The sequence below is a fragment of the Oxyura jamaicensis genome, chromosome 4 (assembly GCF_011077185.1).
Source record: "Oxyura jamaicensis isolate SHBP4307 breed ruddy duck chromosome 4, BPBGC_Ojam_1.0, whole genome shotgun sequence".
In the NCBI taxonomy this organism is placed as follows: domain Eukaryota; kingdom Metazoa; phylum Chordata; class Aves; order Anseriformes; family Anatidae; genus Oxyura; species Oxyura jamaicensis.
In genome coordinates, this window is record NC_048896.1 from 39187752 (window position 1) to 39204195 (window position 16444).

General features: G+C 34.9%; 1 protein-coding gene across 9 annotated transcripts in view; it reads right to left on the minus strand.

Annotated features, from left to right (window-relative positions):
* Positions 1-2502: 2502 nt before the first annotated feature.
* The window catches only part of PCM1 (pericentriolar material 1), a 42041-nt gene continuing 28099 nt past the window's right edge, over positions 2503-16444 (minus strand). For 6 of the 9 annotated variants that reach the window (XM_035324512.1, XM_035324517.1, XM_035324514.1 and 3 more), the window contains 15 exons: positions 15174-15346; positions 14963-15091; positions 14230-14350; positions 13773-13910; positions 13393-13526; positions 11928-12062; positions 11386-11583; positions 9715-9774; positions 7886-8024; positions 6954-7102; positions 5899-5974; positions 4661-4917; positions 4330-4422; positions 4095-4218; positions 2503-2881 (listed from right to left, as the gene is read on the minus strand). In XM_035324512.1, coding sequence (XP_035180403.1) covers positions 2856-2881; positions 4095-4218; positions 4330-4422; positions 4661-4917; positions 5899-5974; positions 6954-7102; positions 7886-8024; positions 9715-9774; positions 11386-11583; positions 11928-12062; positions 13393-13526; positions 13773-13910; positions 14230-14350; positions 14963-15091; positions 15174-15346 — 1952 coding nt within the window. In that variant the 3' untranslated portion in view covers positions 2503-2855. The remainder of the gene's footprint in view (positions 2882-4094; positions 4219-4329; positions 4423-4660; positions 4918-5898; positions 5975-6953; positions 7103-7885; positions 8025-9714; positions 9775-11385; positions 11584-11927; positions 12063-13392; positions 13527-13772; positions 13911-14229; positions 14351-14962; positions 15092-15173; positions 15347-16444) is intronic. The other 3 variants (XM_035324518.1, XM_035324515.1, XM_035324516.1) reach the window with 2 other exon arrangements.

The window sequence follows — 16444 nt, forward strand, 5'->3', positions numbered from 1 at the left end:
TTTGTTACAAGTTGGCTTGTTATTTCTTATGCTTGGTTACTATTACCTTTCTTTCCTCAACACATCATCTTCCTGATTTCCATGGTTGTCAGTGTGTTATGATGATCAGGGGGCTGCAGCACCTCTCCCATGAAGACAGGCTGAGGGACCTAGGGTTGTTCAACCTGGAGGAGAGAAAACTCCAGGGAGACCTTATAGTGGCCTTCCTATAGTGGCCTTCCACTGCGTAAAGAGGGCCTACAGGAAGGCTTAAGAGGGACTCTGTCAGGGTGTGTAGTGATAGGACAAGGAGTAATGATTTTAGACTAAGCAGCGAGATTTAGATTAGATGTAAGGAAGAAATTCTTCACTCTGAGGGTGGTGAGGTTGCCCAGAGAAGCTGTGGATGTCCCATCCCTGGAGGTGCTTAAGGCCACCATGGATGGGGCACCCCTGTGCAACCTGATCTGGTGGGAGGTGCCCCTGCCCATGGCAGGGGGGTGGAATTAGATGGTATTTAAGGTCCCTTCCAACCCCAGCCATTCTGGGATTTTTTAGCATCTTTACTATTTTTAGCATCTTCAACCACAAGGACCATTAATCAGTTCCATCCATGAAATCTGAAAACAAAAGCATTTAATCCACAAGTTGCAACTGAAGACTACTTCTGTGTTACACCAAGCTTCTTTATTGTCCCTGAAGGTGTTAGAGCAAGATCCCCTGCAAAGAGCTGTCCTGAGTACAAAGACTTCTCTTTAAAGACTTGTTCCCTGCTACACCCACCATCTGCGACAGTGACATTGTTTGTACTGGCATGACCAAAGGTCGGTATTCAGTTCTAAGAGTATTGTGAGGTACAGTGCTGGTGTTGAATATATCTAGGATAAGCACTCCTTTTTCTACCTTGTCTCATTCAGGATGATATTTAATCAATAGTTCAGCAAGTCTAGACTTTCCTCCTTAATTTTGAGGCACATTATAGTAGACAGATGTTCCTTGAGCATAGTTTGATGCTTCAACATTAACTAACATAGCAATTTTAATCTAACACTTCCAACCATTGTCTCCTTTCCAAAGTTACAATGGATTTTAAGCATATTTCTTCAACTGCAGTTTGACTCCTTGTCCAAGCAAGTGGCACACCTGCACTATCCCTCGGTCTTAAGAGTTCATAATTTTTACAGAATCCAAGCAAATACTACTGGATGACAAGTTTTGGTGAAAATTTCATCACCAGAGGTAGGCCAAATCCATTTAAAGGTATTGTTCATATACAGTATTCTTGAATTCTTGCACTGGAATGATTTGTGCTCATTCTGTCCTTGAGTTTAAAGTTTAACACATTGACCAAATTTTTGTCTCAAATAGGGCACAAATCTTCTCGTTCTGTGTATGTCCTCCTTGAAGTCTACTGATTCCTGTGTTAAGTTAGTGATTAAAAGCTTTTATTTTTGTTTTATTTTCATATTGTGACAACACAAACCTGTATTTCCCTTGTTCTCTGCATACAGTATCACCATGAGTTTGAAGCCTGCACAGTAAGTAAATGTTGCTGTTACAATCATACCTCTCTTCTCCAACCTGCCATTTCAAAATCCACTCTCAAAACCTGGGGAGACTCAAAACAAAAAATAAAATTTAAACTATTCTATTCAAACTTCAGGCTATTTCAGGTGTATTTTGGATTCACTATCATTAAAACGTCTCCTTTAGCATATAGCTGTATTATAGAACTGACAGAAACTGAATTTATGATGATTTTTTAAAAACTATTTTGAGAAAAGGCTTGCCCTAATTTAAGGTAAACTGTGTTGGAACAGATACACTGAATAAGCTATATCATAAAACTAAGCTAGAAATAATGTTAGAAACTGATGCAAGCAGGAATATTAAAGAATAAAGTTTTTCTTCTGGTTTAGTTTTCTAATCTACTTTTTTAAGACCTTAATGCTGCTTTAGCTACAAGACTTCATTAGTTGCTGACTTTACCTGTGTTTTTAGCAGTAACTTCAATTGTAATTTCCTAAATTTCTTCCTTTGTACGTGAAAAGCTTTCACAGTCAAATACTTTGGGAACAAATTCTACAGATATTCAGCTGCAGCATTACATGCAAAAGGATACACAAATTTTCAGCCGACTTTATCCTCCTTCATGTTGAAAAGTGCAGAAGTGGAAACATAGAAAAACAGATGGTCTGCAGTTAAGTACAAAAGCAGGGTATCTACTCCACCTCAGACTACTGTGCTGAGGAAGATCAGTTCCACAGGATATGAACAGGAATATATATATATATGCATACATTAAATATATATATATATATTTAACAGGCCAGCTATATTTAGGCTTTAAGGCAATGTAGAGATACATACTGTATCTACAAGTAATATTTGTAGATGGAGAAACTTTCTTTATGGGATGAGAATTTCTCGTCCCAGGAACATTAGCAGTATTTCTCTGAACAGGAGTAGCAAGAGCTACAAGCAGGCCTATACTTAAGTCAGTTAACTTCCAACAACAAACTCTGCATATCCTTTTATAAGTCAGAGGAAAATTTTTCAAAAGACAAATTTACAGACAAGTCCAAACTTTATTTAAAACTACAATTTTGAACAGTTTTAAAATTACTAAACAAGTCACAATAAAAAATAAAAAAGATTAAGACAGAAAAAGAACAGTGCAGCAAAACTGAATAAAAGAGGATTCAGTTCCAGCTGTTCAAACTGCCACAGGCAGAAGTTAGCATACCTATCCTAAAAGGCAGAGTGTCAAAAACTATTTTACATTTTTATACACTTTCAGAATTTGTGAAAGTAGTGATCTTCCATATGCATTTGTATACATGGAGTTTACATATGCAGGTATCTTCGGATCATTTTCACGCACTTTGAGCTCCAAAAGTTTCTGTAAAATAAGAGCATACTCATTACTGTCTAGCAACTAACTACGAGGCATTGAACACAGCTCTTGACCACACTTGATCTCCATCTAAGTATCCATTATTTATTATACCCTTGATGAAATATTTAATCCTCACCCCTCCTTCACAAGTACTTTGATACACAACCTACTTAAATAGCTACAGATAACCCACATACACAGACAAAGAATGTCTTAATTGCTAGCTACTGATTTTCTGTGACGAGGCATTCTTATCCAGACCATTTCTGCACCATGCACCTGTATTCACCAGACTGACGTGACAGACTTCTCCTACCTTAGCTATGACAAACAAGAGTGATGATGGGCACTGCATGAAATGGAAGGGAAGATGTTTTTTCCAATCACACTAATACGGAAAATTCTATGCTGTCATTTTCAACTGCAGTATAAAAATGTTTTTGTCAGCTTAGACTGTTTGAAGAATTAGGGCTAGCTACACTAGCAGAAGCCTCCTACCATAAGAATACTCAGTTCACGCATTTACACACATGCTTTCTGTTAAAGAACTGTGAGCCCAACAATGGAATAGAAGACTCTGATACCATAAATTGTCATAGCATCACATTACAAGAAAAACAACTGATGTATATTGCCATGAAGTTTTTGGAGCTCCAGAAATAGTTCCATGAAAGCAACAATGGAAATCTTTATTACTGTCATACACGCTAAAGATTTTTTTCTACCTCATGGCATGGTTTATACCAAAAACATTCTCTTTTCTCTTAAGTGATATTTTACTTTTCCAAAAAAGTCTCTAGAGCTTCCCTATTACAAACACCGAGCAATCTGTCAGCAGATTTTATTAAGCATACTAGTAATCGGATACTAGCAATTAAATCAGATAACAGCAATTAAAATTTAAAATATTGAACCCAAGCTTATATAACAAAAAATAAAAATGCTTTTATTAAGTTTTAAAAACATGAAATTACATTGTGCATTTTAAATGTTAATTTTTATGAGTTTTAGGCACAGAATCTAATGGAAATATACAGAAGGGACATGAAAGGCAAAACCCTTCATATCAATGCATTATTTGCCAAGGCATGATCATATAAAGGATATGCTTTCTGCACCACTGTGATTTCTTATATGATAACAAGATATGTAAATTCTAAGGCCATTTCAGAATGTTTTCCCAGTATGTGGAGATGATTTAGAAAATAATCCTAACCTGGTTCTTTCAAAGTTTGGGCATCTCCTACTAATTCTTCATCTTGGGCTCTACCTCCATCCAGTAACTCGTCAGACAAACTGTTGGTTTGGGCCTCTGATGCCATTTTCTTCATTAAATCTGCCTTTGTAACGGATAAAGCAAAACTCAATTCTAGATAATTCTTACTGTTGTCTTGATGATAATCAAGATATTTAAAGCATGCACTTCTAAATAACAACAAAAAACAAAGTACCTCTGAATACACTGCAAGTTTAAGGGGCAAGTCTTCAACTTTCACAAAATCATCCTCATCAGATTTTTGACTTACATTTCCAGAACCAGCTTCCTGTTAATAAAAAGTGACATTTAGTGCCAGTTTTATGTTCACTCCAAAACTAGAATTTTTAACATTTTAAGCAGTACATCAAAAAGAAATGCCCACATCAAATTTGCAGATGACAACTAAACGAGACTTGAAACAATAAATAACACTGAAATAAATAAAAAAAAGCTTCTCATTTTTCTTAGATGATGTTGTCCTATCTGAAACCAGGACAAATGTATCCCAACTGAATTATACGTACATATTCATTCACTAATACAGGTGACTCTGTATCAGGACTGCCAGCCATGGAGCTTTCAGAACTTCCAGCAGATGACTTGTTTACTACACATGCTGTATCTAGCTTTTGAGTCTCATTTCCTGGTAACAATGAGCTTGTTTCTTCTGTTTTCACACTGGCTGTTATAAATGATTCTGGGGTGTTGACTGTTAAAGGTGGTGTGTTGTTCTCCACGACATTGAGGTAATGAGGCAAAAGTGTAGCTGCATCTTGTTCACCTAAAACCGTAAAACTTCATTTTAACTAGGTAGAAATGGTAGAAGATTCTGAGTACAAAAGACACAGATTATCTTTTTTTCCTTAAACAAATGTTTTAAAGCTACAAATAAGCAATGAAAGTGAATTAGTCCCTCAGACCCAGACAACTTACTAAAATAAAACATGAGTTATTTGTACTTAGAGTGCCATACACTACAGTACTAGCAATTATCATAGGACAGTATCTGATTTAAAAACTTCTAACTTGATAAAGCATTTTTTTTTTTTTTTTTTTAAAAAAACAACTCCAGAACTTTAAGGCCTACTGTTAAATACACAATCTAGGTATAAGGAGATTCAGAACAATAAATCCCCTAACATTTTTACACATTCTTGTGTTGATCCTGAATCTGTTCAAATTCTGACTTTAGTTTAAGAAAAAAGACAAAACCCCAAACCAGTATTTGTAACAGAAGGACACAGGAAGAAAAGCAGGAGATTACAACTACAAATAACATCCATACCAGCTGGCTGTGTTTTGACACAGAAAATGATTTCTCAGTTCTTAATCGGTTACAACCCAGCATAAATCTTTAAAATAAAAAAATTATTTCAATTGCTACTAAATGGCAATAGCAGGAAAAAACACATAGTAGACAATTCCAAACATCAAAATCCTGTAATAGACACACTATACAGCTACAATTATCAGTGGCTGCAGTAATTACTTGAAATTCATTTAAGTGTTAAACACCAAAAACTGTAACACACCTACCATAAGATTATTTCAAGCTTCCTCTTTAAAAGATTCACTGCATTTATATCAACACAGATGTATTAAGTCAAATGACATGGTATCATGAAAAAAAACAGCCCAATAAACTCTCACAAGTTTGATCATCTTCCTCTTAATTACATATATCCCAGACACTGTCCCAGATAATTCTTACAGCGTGCAATTCATATAGAATTGTTAATCTCTCAATTCATACTGGTCTTACCTTTTACATTAGCAGATTCTTGTTTGGATGACATAGTATCACTGCCTTTTGTTTTATTCAGTTCTTGGTTTGAAGTCTATTGGAGAAGGTAAAAATGAATTAGAACAAGTTCTCCAAGAACTCGTGAATTAAAACAAGTTCTACTAACAAGTTTTGTAGCTTATTGCACAATTCACTCTTCCTTGGTAATTAAAAACACATTGTACACTTGTTCAGTGTTTTTGTCTTAACTAGCATGAAATAAAAATACTAAGTTCTACTCTTGGAAATAGAATTCAATCAGTTGGTCAACCACACTTTAAGAAACTATTAATACTGATATATGTGTTTTAACTGAACATTAATTTTTTATTTTATTTTATTTTTGCTATAGTAGTTCCCAAATAAACCTTCTGGTTCCACTGGAAAGACCGACTGTTTAAGCTTTTAAGGCACAAAATGCTCTATAAATTGCCTAAATGTTAATAGCTTTAAGTAAACCAGAGTTTCAAAAGACTCAAAACTCCATTTTGTTAATTCTTTGCATGTCAGGAAATAAGTCTCCAGAGCCAGGTCACACACATCCAGGTGTTTTTAAGGAAGCTAACAATGAAATGGCAATAACAGCCAATAACATTTCATCATTGTTCTGGAAAAAATATTACATGCCTTGTAAAAGGAAAGACAAACCAAAGACATGTTAAAATACAAATGCCAATGTCTTCTGCAAAAAAATGCCCAATAATTACCTTGATGTCAGCAAGCACAGAAGAACACGTTAACAGCGTAAAACTTTTTTTTTTGATAGTTTACCTTTCCTATTGCTTGTTTTCTCTCTCCAACAGCAGACAAACGTGTGTGCGTGTGCCCATCCATTCCAGCATCAATTATGCCAGTAATAAATTCAGGCAGGCAATGAGTAGTAAGCTTTTTTTTTTTTAATGTAGCAACTATTGGTTTCATTTCATCTCTTGGATTGTTTCTCTACCTTTGTCAGTACGAAGTGTGCTACAATATATTATTCTGAAAAGTTACACACTGACATAGCTTTCTTGTGTTTACAACTTCGGTGATACCTGTTCATTTTCAGTTGCTGTTTCACTGCTCGCTTGTAGTGATGTCTGCACATCAACAGGTCCTTCCTCAAATTCTATTTCTTCATCTTCATTTTCATCTTCTCCACTGCCATAATTAGTCAGAGCTTGGGTTTCTGCTTTTGATAAGCCTAAACGTAAATCAACATAAAACCGCCTTCATATTGGATTTACATATTAATGTAACTTCCTGTAATTTTCTCAGTAAGAACTCTTACTGATGCATCTCAAAGAGTAAGATGGCTGCAAAATCCATATCCCTTTAGGGGATTTGCTGCAGTCATCACTTACAACTCTAAGGTCAAAAGATTCTTTTAAATTACAATGCAGTGATGACACACTTTCCAATATTCGTATGCTCCACATGAGCCATATTATCAAAAAATACTACTGTGTTGGTGTGAAATATTTCACTTATGAAACAAAATGGTGTTAAGAATGTAAGTAGGGGAAACCAAGACATGAGTTGTTGGTGTTTGACAAACAGGACAGAAGTGATTAAAAAATATGCAAGATTATTAATCAATACGAAAAATAAGCATATTCAGAAATTGTCATTTAACTGAAAAGTTGCATAGAATTTTAGCAGCTTTCACATTATTCAGCCCAAAGCTTGAGAAACTTTGAAGTTTGAAGCAGGATAGGCAACTTAGCAAGCTATGAATATGATTCCAACGTGTGCTTCTACAAGATGTGGTAATTACAAAAAGCAAAAGCTCCTCTTATTGGAATGTTTAACCCTTGACAAGGTATTAGTAAATACCATACTGGAAGACTTTCACTGAGAAAGACCTGACTAGAAAACCTTTGAAGGCAGGTGTTACAAAGCAGTACTACATGAAATTTCTGTTGTAAAATTAGCTAGTCAAGACCACAGTGAAAGCACTGACTGATGAGCTATAGAAAGCACTTACTTATAGCCACCGGGGCACTTTCACTTTCTTCATCTTCCTCTTGGTCAGAAGCATCAGACTTAATGCTTTCAGGAACTTCATTACCATCATACATTTCTGAGCCCTGTGCTGGTTTCACAGTTTCAGTCTCATCCTTGTCCTAGGAAAACAAAGAATATTGTGCAATTTTGTGTTTGTTTATCTACAGATTAAGTTATGGTTCCTGCAAAGATTCACCTTTTCCCTCCCACCTCAAACTCAAACACCTGCAGGCTAAAAGCTCATGTTTAAGAAGGACGTAAGGCCTTGAAATGAATTCTGCAAAGGTATTTCAGAAACAGAGCATTAGAACCTACTAAGATAGGTCCCACACCATTCAGACATAGCCATAAAGGACATCATAACTGATTATTTCATTATCTGAAAATGCTCATATTGATTGACTTTCTAGCTTTAAGCTTTTTTCCTTCAGGCAGGTAATTCACTAACATGAGGAGGTGAGAAACACTTGCACTGTTACTGTCTAGTGGTTTCTGTTCACTCCTAAATTAACTCTAGTAGATATTAGGAATATTCCCTAATGTTTATTTTCATTTCTTTGACAAGAGCTACTCAACAGTTCCTCTGCTAAATGATTTGCTCAATACCTTACGTGAGAAATTTCTGCTCAGTCTATATGAACCCAAGATAAAGCCCTGAGCTTGACTCCAAATCTTGCAGGATTCTTCTATATGAAAGCAATCAAAACAAGCAATATATAGATTTCCATTTTTACTTCCTAAACAGTATGACAGAAGCTCTAAGCCCTAGAAGAAAGCAATGACTCTAGGCCTATATGTATGCATATGACATCTAGGAAAGCATTCAACACTATTTTAGTGCATCACATATCTTATTCTTGGTTGGAAAAACCCAAACATTCCAACAAAAACCCAAAATTTCAAAAAAAAACTCCTCTCCCCTAGCACAATGATTTTAGTGGTTTTCAAAACAAGCTTAAAGGAAAAAGGAAGATATTTTAGCTCCTAACATTTAGTAACTCAGAGAGCACACAAAGCAACTCCGAAGATCTCAACTATGTGCCCCAATACAGATCATCTGTCTTCAATTAATTATTTTTCATCCTACGTAGAATAACATTAAAAAAGAAAATGCCCATTACTAAAAATAGCTGAGCACCATCTCTATGCACTGCCCTCGTTACTTGATTTTTCAAGAAATGACTGAGTGCTTTCTCAGTGCTTTGAGCCCCAGATCAAATCTGGTAATAAGATAACTTTGGATTTATTTTTTTTTCCTATACTGGGAAATGAATATGAAAATGAAAAATTCCTACCCTAAAGCAAATAAAGCATCACAAATTACTCCATTTCAGTCATGCCATGTTCAACATGAACTTTGTTCTTTTTAGACTTTACATAAAATTTCAGTAAATAAAAAAGTATCTTTAATGCTGTCTTTGTTGATCTGACCACACTTGTTGAAAGATAACAAGACATTGTTTTGTAAGAAATGCAGTGTTTACACTGACAATGGCTTTGCAGTAGTAAGTGGAATAAAAACTGGAAGGACTAAGGAACCAATATCCAAGTTATGTTACTGAAGGCATTTTTTTTTGGTACTTATTTTCCAGACTGGCAACTCAAATTATAAAAGGGAAGTTATAATTTACTTTGATAAAGTAAATCACTGGAAACAACATAGAAAAAAAAGCAAGATGTTTAATAAATATATAAACACTAAGTAACAGGCAGCTTACAGCTACTGGATTTATATGATAGAAAACAGTAAGCCTAATTCATCTGTGAAATTATCTGATGAATAAAGACAGTTGAGAAGCATAAACATACTTTGTCCTCATCGACATCTTCAGCAGATGAACAAACATCCACCTGGAGACCTTTTTTTGCCTAGAAGAAACACAAGGTGTCTTCAATTCTACACTGAAATAACTTTGAAATACTGAACCAAACTAAGGCTTCGGGGAAGGCTGCCTGAAATGCAGTCTTCCCAAGTACTGCTATCTGGCTAACTGTGGTAAGCCATGGGGAATTCTATACAATGAGATGCTTGCACAGATGTCTTCACAATTTTAGAGTTGCAAAATATTGTGAGAAGTATGCTAGACCTTTTTCTTTTAAAATGCGTGTGTACACAGGCTATATCTCTAGACTTGCTGAATCTTGCTTAACCTATGGAATTAGGTATGCCACCTCTAATCAAGAAAAAGAGCTGTGTTTTTCAGCACAGCTGAAACCAGTTAGTTTACTGGACTCAAGACAGTCACAAAATAGAGTAAAATCAGATGTGCCTGTATCAGGATCCCGGATCTGAAAGCTGTGAGAAAACTATATAGAGATATTTGTGTGATCTGTACAAAATATCCAGGACCTACCAGTTCTGGCTCACCTCAGGCCCCACTGAATCTGAACTTATGTCTCAGCAACAATGCAGACACTGACTTCCAGAAGATGAGAAGAAATGACAGATCTAAGTTGGCTCCATGCATTCTTATGGCATGGTATAAACCAATCCTTTACGTAAGAGGATCCAATGACCCACTTCAGATAACACAGGAAATCGTATCCAAATCTCTCTCAATTCAGATCATCTCTTAGACTGTGGAGCCGCTTGTAAAGAAACCAATTCCACATTAGCTATAGTACTGGCACATCTAAGTTGAGGTATATTGAAATTAAGTAGATGCTGTGGTTAAAACCAGGAGTTCATAGCTGAGGACAGATTCACCCTATCTTCTGTTGTCATTTCAAAATATGAATGACTTGTTGGATATATATTTTTTTGTATTTCTAAAAGAAAGCCGAAAAGACTACACAAGAAGAAATACTGAGGTAGATACACAACTAATTTAAGAGTTATATGAACAAGACTTGTTTTAGTGTTTCTTTTTTAACCAGTTTGCATAACTCAAAAAGTTCTGTTTGTAAAAACTGCACTGCAATAAAGTCACACAACATCTCTAATACTGTAAAGGGTGACAAAAGCAACTAAAAACTGCATTGTTAGAGCAGAATTCTCACTTATTTCCAAACATATATATATATATTACCCTAATTCCAGGAGACATACATGGCACATATGCCAACAGGCCAACTGTTTGATGAGTACCTAGCTATAGTGTTATAAAAAAGATGGTGCCTGACTAAGCTACTACAAGGAAAAGCTGTAGGAATAGCTGAAGACATGATGAACCATGACACCTGTATGTCAAAATACTTAATTTGACTACTTGATGGACCCAGATATTAGTATTATTTCATCACTTGACTATTCTGCCTGATGTGCACATATAGCCATTAAAATACATTTCCCATTTATGAAGTCTACACAACTAGACATCTGTAGCTGAGAATCAATAAATTATGACCACACAGAAAAAACACACCACAACCACCACCCATATACACAACATATGAATGAAGTTAATCAAATAAGTTTAGGAAAAACAGACATCTATGAAACTTAGAAAAATTAAATTAAAAAAAAAAAATAAAACAAACCTCTTTAGCATAAGACTGTATCTCTTCAGTTGTTTCTATTTTTCTTTTACACCTCTGCTTTACAGAAATGCTGTTGCTGTCCAAGTCTTGCATGAGTTTAAAGAAGGCTAATTCATTAAACAACACCTCAGAAATCTCCACAAGAAGATCTTCCCCACAGTCTTTTAGTTTTCTACCAGCAAATTTTGCCAGTGAATCCTATGAAGAGAAATAAAACTCTGGTTTTTGAAACAAACTTTCAAACTTCAAAGACCAAGTACTTGCCATATTCTTAACTCTCAAAATTAGTTAAGTATTAAAAATAAAATTACAAACTATTATAAACAGGTTTCATGTCTTAAACAGCTTTTATATAGAATCCCTAGTACCATAAAACTTATCAAATTATTGATAGTAATTTGACAGTAATTACTGATTTTCAGGAAATCACAAGGGCTATCACCGGAGTTGTAAAATATTGCTTTAGGGAATCTGGTTTTAACTGTTGCTGATTATCCAAATTGCAATATAGTATTGCAAAACAATATTGAAAAGCTACTAACCTGAAGTATACTGCCAAGTTGCTTATGAAAGAACTTCACAAATTCTTTACTTTCATCATTCTGTTGCGTAAGAGTCAAGACCATACGTCTTACTGATGTCAGCAATTGAGAAGAGCACACTTCATCCATGTGTTCCTAAACATTATAGGATGAGCTTAGTTACCACTTTAAAAAGTCAGCCCTCATCTCAAATATTGAAATTAATTTATTAAAAAAAATGCACTCAAGGAAATGTACTGCAGGAATAGATTGCTTAGGTTCTTGCTCCCCTCACAAACCAAACTGGAACACAATTATAGCAGATACCATACTTCATTAATGACTGATCCACCATGACACACGAACTATCTCACTTATGTCCAATACATACTAATGTACTGGATGTATGTATCTCATCTTTTAACATTTGAACAATTGTATTAGTTACTGTGTTACATGTGTATGAAAGTGTACACTAAGATACCTACTGCTGTAAGCTTCTTTAGAACTGCACACAAAACAGAAGCCCTCATGCACTGAGGTGGTGGCATGTCAATCATACAGAGTTTTTAAGTTTACAACTAATACCAACTAAGCACCTTACTACACAAACCTAAGCTTACATACCGGGCATACTATAAAAGGGGACTTGAACTCGATGGAGGTGACTTATGCATCTTACAACTCAACATTCTCTGTTCTTTAACCGCGCAAAGAATGAACTGTGATTATTTTTCCTTCTTTAAAGAATTACATTTCTCTTCTGTATAGATAGAAGTTCACAAGTTCTCAACTTTAAAGATAGTTGTAACCATGAAGAATTAATGTTAATCAACAACAGCTATTTTTCAAAAAATATCTCCTGTTATGTAAAATGTAACAGTTTGGTTAGAATTTTCAGTTTTTGAGCAAATACTTCAGAAATACATTTCTAAGTATTTCTATATGACCGAGTCAGCTCCAAACAAAGAAATCCCTGTTCTCGAAACCAGAGTCCACCAACCTTATGCAATCTAGAAACTACCATTTCTTTTTCCCATTAAAAGCTCCACAGAATCTTTCAGTGGAGTAGTTAATCCTTACTTCATTCTCAGCAATATCTGCAACTTAGTACATATTGGTAGCTGTTGCTAAGATGTGAGTTACCCATTTAAAATAAAGTGGAAATTTGAAAGATATTTGATGGTAAACATACCTTAATAACAACTTAGTTATTTACAAATTCATTACAAACTAAATCCATTATTTTGGATATACTCTTCAAGTACTGAAACACATTCACACATGTTCAACAAAGTGCAAGCAAATAAGTTTGCTTTAGAATGGTAAAAAAGTTTTATATTTGAAATGTACTTTTATTACCTTAAACATGGAAAGGCTATCACCTTTTCTATTAATTCAATATAAAGAATGCTCTTCTATGCAAGTGTAAAGCTTGTCGTCTTATTCTCCTAATTCTTCAGATGTTACTGAAAAGAATTCTTACCTTCAGAAAAGGAATGACCTCTTTCATAATGGCTTTAATCTGCCGGTCAAGCTGCTGAGTATCTATGCGAGGACACGGAACAGCAGAAGCTTCGCTTGACTGTGGTGCAGAAAGACATTCACTGGTGCTTGGACCTTGTTAAAAAAGAGTGCATGTTTAAGTCATTTAACATTACTATTTGAGAAATATCATTTTCAAAGATATACATTTTCTTCTTTTAAAGTAAATCAAAAATTTGCTTAAGCATGTTAGGATTCTATGAAGCTTTGCTAAGTTTTCAATATAAACGAAGAGGAAAGCAAGTCAGCCAATTAAATTATTCTTGATATTTAGAATAATTATTTTCTAAAACTAAGCAAAATATGTACATATGTGCATACCTTCTAATTTAGCAGCAGTAGCACCCTGAAAATTACTAGAGCAGCCCTCAGAGTCAAGGGTACTTTCAGCTTCAATTTTCATACGCTCATATTCCCTCATCCTAGCCAAAGCTTGATCTAAGTGAATCACTGTGTTGCCTATATTTAGAATAAAAACACTTTTTAATCTAAATAAAGTTTTCAATGGATAGACAAGTAAACAGATATAAATTAGTTCAAAGCCATAGGTTTTAAAGTTCACACATAATTGCAGATGTCATAATTTTTTTTTACATACACTTTGATCAACTCCAAGTGTTTCAGAAGTGGCTAATTGCTCAAAGTTTTGTAATAAAACACAGTTACATACTATATCAAAAAGAAGTGCACTACATAAGAGTGCACGATTGCAGGCATTTTTTGAGAGCATGTGAAGGAGTAATACTTGCGATTTTGTAATAAATCACATCATTCTTACCAAGGTCATCAGTGGCAAAGGGTTCAAAATGAGAAGATGTAGACATAGTACTCCCATTGTCTGCATCATTTGGTTCACAGTCTTGGCATGCTTCTGTAGGGAAGTTCTTGTCAAAAGTTTCCTAAAAAACACCAATCAGCTGAATACAGAGTAGAACTGCACCATACTCTCACAGATGTGAGAATGAGTGAGCAATTATTTTCAGCCACATGCTGCGGTATTAAGGATTGTCACCAGGCTGCCTTACTGGTTTATATCCTGAAAGCAAGGTTTTTGCCCCAGTCAGATAATTGTAGCATGTTTTTTTTTTTCTACTCCAAATACCGAACTATAAACACTTAAGAAGTTAAGCAGAGGCATCAGTAGTTTCTTAAATACAGAAATCCAAAAATTGCTTGAAAACTTTGTGATCAGTACTCACCTGACCTTATTCACAGGAGGGTGGGTATTAGCTATTTTTGAGCATCAGTATCACATTTATTCCCTTCATATCCCCTCTATGTTGTTCCTCCCTATCACATCACTAATTTCCAGTGTAAAGAATCCTTCCATGTTTAGTCCTTTCTGCATGAAGCTTCTCTTGCATACCTTCTTTCAGAATTTTAGAATGTTTATTAATTTTTGACAAATTCAGCCACTACTGTGATTATTTCAGTACCCAACATGCATGTAAATTGAAAATACAGGAAAAGCTGACAGTAAACTAGCTTCTGAACTTGAAATTAAAACTTACATCATCTGTGGAAGCAAGGCTTTCACTGGGAGTGAGTTCAGAGTTAGATGCTATCCATGTTGCACAATTCAGCGACTTTGTACATTTCTCTTTCTCATTGTTCTCAGATAAATGTCTGGTCACTATATCCTGGAAAAGGTAACTATACTGTATAAAGAAAAGTATTTAGATCTGTTCAATTCATACACAATATAAAAAATTTTTTGCATACCTGTAAAGCATATAGAGCCCTTTGCCTTAGGTAATCTGTGTTTAACAGTTGTAGCTCATGGAAAAGTTCAATTAGAAAGTGGGGACGAGACTCATTTTGAGAAATAAGGGTTGCAACTTCAGAATAAATTGTGTCCCGCAAAGCTTCAAACATAGAAAGATCACTACCAGTTTCTGCAGAAGAAAAAAAAACAACAACTCACTAAGTTCTTGACATGCATCCAATTGAAAGAAGACTGCTTGCTACATAAGCAAGTTAGACCTCAGTCACTGTAGATTCCATTATATAGCTGCTTTCTTAAAGCTTACTCATCTCCTGAAGGCAACAAAGATTTGAACATGCTGAAATAATTATTTATTTGATCCTTTAGGTACAAATTATAAAACATTCATTTGGATCAGGTTTTGTTCTTACTATCAAATAATTTTGAAAGAATTCCTTATTAAACAGAATATAACACACAACACAATGTTGCTTTCAGAACAGGTATTCAACACTGAAAACCAACTTTTAACATATACAAAACAAGACAACCAAAGGTCTCAATCATATATGAATATTCCCTATTTTTGCAAGAAATAATCAAGAACGTGAAGGAAACTAGACTGAATTCAGCCACCCCTCCCCACCCAAGCATAAATCCTACATTCCCACACATTACTGAGGCTTACATAAAACCTCCTACCCTTAAGCCCAATTACATATACACAAGACGACAATGTGATTCCTAGTAAGACTCCTAACCCTTTGAAAATTAAAAGGGATTATCCTTATATTGCAACTTCTAAATTATTACACACATATTTGGACAAGTGTTGAATGGGAAAAAAAAAGTTGTATTTTAAAGAAACTCAGCTGAGTTTAACAGATGCATATTTGTTAGTATTCAAGTTAATGAAGTTATCAGTTATACAGCTATTGCTACTGCAAATAGTTTACATTATTAAGCATAGAGGCAAGCTTTTTCAACCTGCAATAAACCTCTAGAAATTGCTTCCCTTCATCATAACTAAAATATAATAGCAGCATTTACACATACCAAAAATGCCCACTGAAATTAGTTTTTGTTGTAGAGTCTACCTGCATATTTTCCACTCTAATTATGACTGACCAAGAACATGATCAACATTGTAAACAACCACAATTTAAAGTAGCATGTGTTGTTATGTATCATGCAAACTACAAGTTCTCTTGCCTCGTTTATAAAGAAGGTGCAGCTACACCTAGTTTTGAACATCTGCTAAACAGTCTGAGCTGTAGGACCAAAGCTA